This window comes from Poecilia formosa, unplaced genomic scaffold, assembly GCF_000485575.1.
Source record: "Poecilia formosa unplaced genomic scaffold, Poecilia_formosa-5.1.2 Scaffold12, whole genome shotgun sequence".
NCBI lineage: Eukaryota > Metazoa > Chordata > Actinopteri > Cyprinodontiformes > Poeciliidae > Poecilia > Poecilia formosa.
In genome coordinates this window covers 4,113,726-4,120,084 of record NW_006799951.1, presented here as the reverse complement: position 1 = coordinate 4,120,084, position 6,359 = coordinate 4,113,726, and the positions used below count along the sequence as shown (strand labels likewise).

Here is a 6,359-nt window from a genome sequence, read left to right as displayed (position 1 = left end):
TTGTTGTTGTTGTTAATTATTGTGCATTTTGGTTTTATTCTTAAAGTTCAATTTTATTTAAAATGGTATTGTAAAGCACAAATACAAATAAAGCTTTTCAAAAATCTCTTTGGTGTTATTTTCCTACATTTCCCATATTTCATCGTAGTGACGTGACTACGTTTGTAAAATGTTTCCGATTCTGACCAGTCTACAACTTCACTTTTTTATTAATTTGCTGTTATCCATAACGAATCCCAAAATATATTTTTTAAAAAGCTATTTATTAAATTTGTAAAATGTATAATTTTTCCAGTACACACTTTGTAGTTAATACATTTATCAAACCGGAACTCTCTGACAAATGTCTTAGGGTGAAGCCGGTTAGAAATTAGGGAAGAACCTAAACACTGACAGATGGCGTGATTACGACGTAACCCAAACTAGAGTGTGTTTTCTCCAAATATAAACACGTTTTTGCAATGGACTGACATAAAATGTCACATGTCAACTGTCGATTAGGGTGACGCTAATCAACAGTTTCTTCTTTTGGGTTTAACTGTTTGCAGACACTGGCGGCACATCAACGACTTCTGGAATCTGGTTTACTGTTGTTTTATCAGTCGTTTCTCTAAAGAAAATCACAATGGATGTTCTGCAGATGAGGTCGATTCCGGAAGATATGGTTCAGTACAAACTCTTTCTGGTCCAGACAAACGGCATGTCTTCCCAGCAGACCGAAGAACGGCTCAAACACCTGACGGAGGAAATGTTGGCTAAGGTTGCTCAGCTTCTGGTCCAGTACATCTGGCAGGATCAACCATTCAACCTCAAATACCATCCCGAGAAAGGTTATATTTTCTGGTTTTTCTTTACAACTCAGATGAGTTTATTTTAAATATACAGATGTAGACACGTTTAATGACATCCCTGGAGAAGACGCCTTAAAAAAATCTTTCATTTCATTAACATTATCTCATGCATTAAGTACCGCGGTAAAGCTACCGATGCTCACTGTAATAAAGCATGGCGGCGGATCTGAACAATGTGACTTTCCTGTTCGCTGACAGGAGATGTTCCCGCTCACATTGGAGGCAGCACTCGGTATGGAGACAACATTGAGGATGAGTGGTTTATTGTTTACCTCCTGCTGCATCTCACAGAGGTGTTCCCAGAACTTGCAGCCAGGTCAGACAAGATGTTGCTGGATTTACATAATAACTCATATTTACTTCCTTCGTATAAGCTGAAAGTACTGTTTATGTGGGCAGAGTTGAGGACAACGATGGGGATTTTCTTCTTATTGAAGCAGCGGATCATCTTCCCAAGTGGCTGAACCCAGACACAAGTGAAAACAGAGTGAGTGTTCCAGATGTTCACATTCCTCACTTTTAATTTGACCATCTTACGCAATAGTTTGATTTCTAACATAAAAATCCCTGTTAGTTTGGAGCAAACAGCCTATTAATATTTATAATAAAGAAAAACATAGCCTGTCAGTCAGCGATTAGCCAAAAACACATCTTAACGTACATGTTTAAGAGGAATAAAACAGTGACTGACTGAAAGGATGTGTGTGATTTCTTTAGTGGAGAGTGAAATAAAGCAGCTGTTTGTTTTTTTTTTCTTCTTTCTTTCGCAGGTCTTCATCTACAGGGGAGAGTTGCACATCCTTCCCTGCCCATCCAAGTCCAGTTCAATTGGCTTTTCTCTTGATGTGGTCCCCAGTTTGGCACAAGCTCTAGTGCTCCTTTCGGCTCACCCAGAAGTTTGTCTAGCTAGCCCCAAAATCCGTTCAGCTCTAAAAAAAAGGCTACAAGGGTGAGCTCTCACACAATCCCAGTTTTCTTTGATTTTTTTCTACAGTAATTACATGTGAAATGCAAATGGAACAACATCCTCAGGACTTCTCTGGAAATGATCAGAATGTAAAAAAAATATATAAATTTATGACGTACATTTTTGGACATTGATGTAGATACCCAGAGAAGATTAAAGCTAATCTCCACCGGGCCCACTGTTTCATCCCTGCCGGCGTTGCCTCTGTTCTGGCACAGCGTCCAGACTTAGTCGCCCCCGCGGTCTCGGCCTTCTACCTGCGGGATCCAGTGGACCTGCAGGCCTGTCGCAGCTTCAAGACGTTTCCTCCTGATACGAGAGTCCTCGCCTCGGTAGACGCATGCAAAATATGCAGGATTTGTTTGTGCTGGCCTTTCAGCTTTCATGACACGGTGTCCTTCTCCTGCGTGAATTTCCAGGTGACATTCACCCGCTGCTTGTACGCCCAGCTGCAGCAGCAGCAGTTCACCCCAGATCGGAGGAGCGACTTCGACCTGCCGCCTCGCTCTCATCCACGGTACAAGGCTCATGAACTCGGGACGAAACTGGTGAGGCGTGGTTTGGGGTTTTCTTTTGTCACGAGGAAGAAGGCGAAGGTAAAGGTGGAAATGTGAATCTGTTTTCACCTTATTCTCAGGCTCACGGCTTTGAGATCCTGTGCTCTAAGAGCAGGCTGCCGTCCTCGGAGGCCGACACTCCTGTGAGCTGCAACCCTCAGTGGAAGAACTTCTTGGAAAGTCTAAAAAAGAACGGCTACTTCCGAGTGAGTCGCACTCTTTTCTTCTTTTTGTCCACACTTCTATAAACAGCAGATGTAGCATTTCTCCCAGGAAGCTCGTTTTTAACGTCCATGTTATCAAATGCAGGGCCAGCTGGAAGGTTCGGCGTTTCACAAAGAACTCTTAAGATGTGCAGAAATCTTCTTCAAACAGTCGGTTGCCTCAAAGTCGAGGTGAGGATTCAATCATCTGCTTTCAAGTGTAGAGATCAGCCTGGCAGGTGATGAATGTAAACACCAGGGTTCATGATTTCCACGAAGATCGCTGGATTCCGTTCTTCAAATTAAATTTTGTATTTGTGGTTTAAGTTGGGACTGACAAATGTAATGTTTATTAAACTGAAGAAAGAAAAAAAAACGCACTTGTCTTTTTTCCCCTCAATATTCCTGCTGTGAATTTTGTTTCAGCTCCATTTCTGCAGGCGAGGAGATTCTCCAGCTGCTTCACAGCAGTCCGCTCAACCTGGAAGAGTTCAAGAAACTGGAGTCACAGCTCCCCCCGGAGGACAGTGAGTGAACAGCTTCACAGAAACGGAGTAGATCCTTTTCTTGCTATTAAAGTATCTATGAAATAATCAGATTGAAGACTTAATAGGAAAGAAAAATGTGTCACATTTTGAAGATTTCAGAAAAAAAAAAAAAAAAACCTACCACTCTTTCACGCAACTGTCAGCCACTGAGCAGCAACACGTGGGGGCAGGGCGACACTTCATTTCTCACATTTTCTCACTTTGGCAATTTCTACTGCATCTCAATAAAAGAGCTCAAAACAAATGTGTGCACATTGCCTATATCATCCTTCCTCTACTCATTTGCAATTTCCTATGATACCTTTGTTTATTTTTATTTTTTCCTTTTCGCTAATCTACAGGCGACAGCTGGTTGGAAGTCACATCTCAGGATTTAGAGCAGTTGCTGCAGGAGAGAAGCGGCAGGGTCGCTGATGTCGGCAGTGAAGGCTTCAGCTCTGCCAAGCAGAAGCGGCCTGTCGAGCAGGCTGCAGGGAAGGAGGAAGAGGAGGACACCAAAGAGGAAGAAGCAGGTTACAGTCTTGTAGCTGTCAGTCAAGGGATGAAGGACTTCCTCAATGCCATGTCGTCTCATGAGGGGGCTGAAACACCCTGGTGAGATAAGTTACATGCAGTCATTCTTTTTTTTTTTTAAATATATTTTTCTAACTCTGGTTTGATAGTTCCTGTTTTGTTTAAATGTTTTCTAGGAGCCTTCAAATTCAGCCTTTCAGTTTTGACCCAGGCTCGATGGCCAACGCACTAGATAAGCTCTTAGGTATGTAAGAGCAATGATTGATTCTTCTTCCGTTCCGTCGTTTTATTTCATCATTTTAAATATTTTAGGAGGGTTGTGGAAAAAAAACCAAACTATTTTACCAAGCACTGTCAGGTGAAATCACATATTCATATATTGTGCACAATGCAGGGAGCTTGTAGGACAATCAGTAACAATGCAGGGCTGGGGTGAAAAGCTCTGCCAGGCAGAGACAACACACGAGTTTCATACCAAGGATAAGGAATTCAAAACAAGGGGCAAGACAGTCTGCTTCTGATGCAGCTGCAGAAAACAACTTAGAAACCTTGTATATGTAACCCAAATAGTTATTTTGGTGAGAGTTCACAAGCATTTAATATAACTCGATCAGCAGATGTTAACTTGTAGTAATTTTCCATCACAGGAGGCAAAGAAGAAGAGCTGGATTCAGATGATCTGGATGATGATTACGATGATGATGATGAGGAGGAGGAGGAGGAGGAAGAGGTGGCGAATGAGACAGAGGAAGGCTCATCTGGTCCTGCAGAGATGAGCGCAGCCGAAACTCTGGACAGCCTCAAAGGTTACATGGACCAAATGGATCAGGAGCTGCAGAGCACTAATGTTGGGAAAAGCTTCAGTCAAACGGTAAATACTATGTTTTTATGTTTTTATACAAAATGTAGCAGGTTTAAAATGCACCGAGGCCATTGCGAATGTGTGACTTTTACAGAACTACAAGGCCTGCGTGAACAATGACTCGTCTCGTTCTCCGACGGGAGACGGGCTTTTGACGGAGGAGGCTGAGGAGGAGATCCAGCCTTTAGACATCGATGTCAACTTGGTGGCGAATCTACTGGAGTCTCTGAGCAGCCAGGCTGGACTGGCTGGACCTGCTTCTAACCTGCTGCAGAGCCTGGGAATACAAATACCACCCAACTCAGATCCCTCATAGAGAAGATGGGGGAGGGAAAGGAAGAGGACTGAAACTATGAGTCTGGAACTGGTTGACACAGAGGTGATGAATGGACAGAGGACAAAGTCTGGTGTCTTTATGTCAAATATTTGTCATGTGTTGTGTCAGAAAAACCTCTTATTTAAGGATTAACACAAGTTGGATTTTCAGTAGAGCAAAACTCAATTTTTTTTAAATCACTGAAAATGGGAATTAACCCATTATGTCATGAACTGTTAATACACATAATACTGTGATTGGATGCATGTTTGTATCATTTTTTTACATGTTATCACACATAATAAACATGTTTTCTAGATAGTTTTATTTCCTCCTCCTTTCACTATGTGAATGCTTCGTTGAGATGCTTCTGCAATGCCACAGGCGTCCCACAAGGGGTAAATGAAGTGGATCGTACATGACCAGAAATCGAACATTCTAGTAGCCTATAACAAGTCTCGCAGTTGAAAGCGCAAATCAAAGCAGAGACCAAGCAGTGAAGTCAAAAGTATTATCTGAGATAAAGATAATATATTTATCAAGGACATATCTCTATCTCCTAGTGGAGATGGAGGCATCGTCAAGAACGTCAACCACTCTTAAAGTACTTTACCAATAAGGCCATAAGTTGTCACTCATCATGAAAAAGGACTGGGCAGCCCACTTTCATTTTGTAAATGTACGCCTTAGAGATTATCAGACCATCAGAAACAAACTTGTCTTATCTGATGAAACCAAAGTGGAACTTTTTGACCTGAAATCCAAGCAGCATGTCTGGGGAAACAAAACATGTACTACTCCTTACCTGGCCACACAATGCAGAACTTGGGCATCAAATTCAATTGAAGATCTTTAAAAAGATTTTTAAAAAAAAGTCTTGGTAACACTGTATTTGAAGGCTGACATTACACTGTCATGGATATGAAGGAGTCTTCATGAATGTTCATGACTGTTGTCATGAAGTGTCTGTAGGTACAATGACATCAAGTGTAATTAAAAGTGCATTATTTAGCATGTTTTAGTAAAGAATTGCATTTTTATTCAAAGTTGCATTAAAACTTACATGAAAAGTCAAGTAAAAGAGTCTACTTTGCACTGAGAGTGACATTATTTACAGAATGACACTTCATGACAACAGCTGTAAACATTGCAAACCTTCATGTTCATTACAGGTGTAACGTCAGTCTTATGCACGTCCCTTCAAATGAAGTGTTACCAAATTCTTTACTCACTGACCTGTGAGGGATCTGTTAGAGAATGAAAGAAACTACCTCTAAATAGATATTCCAGATGTTTAGAAACTTAACCAAGAGGACCTGTGCTCAAGGTGCTCCAACCAAAGGTAATGTTCATTGCTTGTGTCACAACTGGTGATTGGAGAACGTTTGTATGATTATGATGTAAAGTACTTTGAACTGCTTTTTAGTTGAATGTGCTATAAAATAGATTTGACGAATATCAATCCATGGGTGAATAGCTGCAATCCAAAAAGATGTTTTCCACATTGACACTGAGGAAAAGAAACCCTCCGATCGCTTTTAG

General features: G+C 41.3%; 1 protein-coding gene across 1 annotated transcript; it reads left to right on the top strand.

Annotated features, from left to right (window-relative positions):
- Nucleotides 1-354: 354 nt before the first annotated feature.
- LOC103133619 (protein ecdysoneless homolog) lies at nt 355-5,138 on the top strand. The gene is made up of 14 exons (XM_007545446.1): nt 355-427; nt 549-830; nt 1,050-1,167; nt 1,251-1,338; nt 1,622-1,800; nt 1,958-2,150; nt 2,238-2,366; nt 2,456-2,581; nt 2,685-2,770; nt 3,005-3,105; nt 3,468-3,720; nt 3,816-3,883; nt 4,287-4,510; nt 4,596-5,138. The coding sequence occupies exons 2-14, from the start codon at nt 626-628 to the stop codon at nt 4,815-4,817; spliced, it is 1,992 nt and encodes a 663-aa protein (XP_007545508.1). The 5' UTR covers nt 355-427; nt 549-625; the 3' UTR covers nt 4,818-5,138.
- Nucleotides 5,139-6,359: the final 1,221 nt, after the last annotated feature.

Excerpts from the sequence above, each read along its gene's own strand:
- LOC103133619 (XM_007545446.1), top strand. The coding sequence starts at position 626 with ATGGATGTTCTGCAGATGAGGTCGATTCCGGAAGATATGGTTCAGTAC. Across the intron at positions 2,771-3,004 it reads TCGGTTGCCTCAAAGTCGAG|CTCCATTTCTGCAGGCGAGG; the intron begins GTGAGGATTCAA and ends ATTTTGTTTCAG. Across the intron at positions 3,884-4,286 it reads CGCACTAGATAAGCTCTTAG|GAGGCAAAGAAGAAGAGCTG; the intron begins GTATGTAAGAGC and ends TTTCCATCACAG.